This window comes from Dromiciops gliroides, chromosome 2 (assembly GCF_019393635.1).
Source record: "Dromiciops gliroides isolate mDroGli1 chromosome 2, mDroGli1.pri, whole genome shotgun sequence".
NCBI classification, from domain to species: domain Eukaryota; kingdom Metazoa; phylum Chordata; class Mammalia; order Microbiotheria; family Microbiotheriidae; genus Dromiciops; species Dromiciops gliroides.
In genome coordinates this window covers 181,434,138-181,435,310 of record NC_057862.1, presented here as the reverse complement: position 1 = coordinate 181,435,310, position 1,173 = coordinate 181,434,138, and the positions used below count along the sequence as shown (strand labels likewise).

General features: G+C 38.8%; 1 protein-coding gene across 1 annotated transcript; it reads left to right on the top strand.

Moving 5' to 3' along the window:
* LOC122742244 (olfactory receptor 4F6-like) lies at positions 1-936 on the top strand. The gene has a single exon (XM_043986338.1). The coding sequence runs from the start codon at positions 1-3 to the stop codon at positions 934-936; it is 936 nt and encodes a 311-aa protein (XP_043842273.1).
* The last annotated feature ends 237 nt before the right edge of the window (positions 937-1,173 follow it).

Here is a 1,173-nt window from a genome sequence, read left to right as displayed (position 1 = left end):
ATGGATGAAGTGAATCATTCTGTAGTAGCTGAGTTTGTGTTCCTTGGACTCTCTGATTCATGGGAGATCCAACTTCTTCTCTTTCTGTTCTCCTCTGTAGTCTATGTGGCAAGTATTCTGGGAAACCTGCTTATTTTGCTCACTGTGATTTTTGATCCTCACTTACACTCTCCTATGTATTTTCTACTGGCTAACCTTTCCCTTATTGACATGGGAGGGTGCTCCATTGCAGCCCCTAAAATGATTTGTGATCTTTTCAGGAATCACAAAGTCATTTCATTTGGTGGCTGTGTTGCTCAGATCTTCTTTAGTCATGCTCTTGGTGGTGTTGAGATGGTGTTGCTCATAGCCATGGCCTTTGACAGATATGTTGCCATATGTAAGCCTCTCCACTACCTGACCATTATGAACCCAAGAATGTGTATTTTTCTTTTGATTCTTGCCTGGATCACTGGCATAACTCACTCAGGGGTCCAGTTGGCTTTTGTTGTAGATTTGCCTTTTTGTGGTCCTAATGTATTAGATAGTTTTTTTTGTGACCTTCCTCAGTTCATCAAACTGGCCTGTACTGATACCTATAGACTGCAATTCATGGTTACTGCTAATAGTGGATTCATCTCCCTGGCCTGCTTTTTTGTATTGATCATCTCCTACATCTTCATCTTAGTCACTGTACAGAAACATTCTACAGGTGTTTCTTCCAAGGCCTTCTCTACTCTGTCAGCTCACATTACTGTGGTTGTTTTATTCTTTTCCCCCTTGATTTTTTTTTATACATGGCCTCACCCCATATCCCACCTGGATAAATTTCTTGCCATCTTTGATGCAGTTCTTATTCCTTTTCTGAATCCAGTCATCTATACATTCAGGAACAAAGAGATGAAAGTGGGTATGAGAAGAATGTACAGCCGACTTGTCTTAAAGAAATTCTCTTAAATACATTGTGGGTTAAGACCATGGACTTTGAGATTCTTGAGTCTGGAGTAATGAAAAACTCTGTCATTGAACTAGCAGAGATAAATTTATGTCACAGAATATGTCATAATTTGTTGTGTGTAACCAGAAATTCATTACTCTCAAGATTTTGTGTCTTCATCTAATTAAAGCTGTTATAATAATAATAATAGCTAACATGTACATAGTGCTTCCAATGTGCCAAATCCTGTGCTAAGT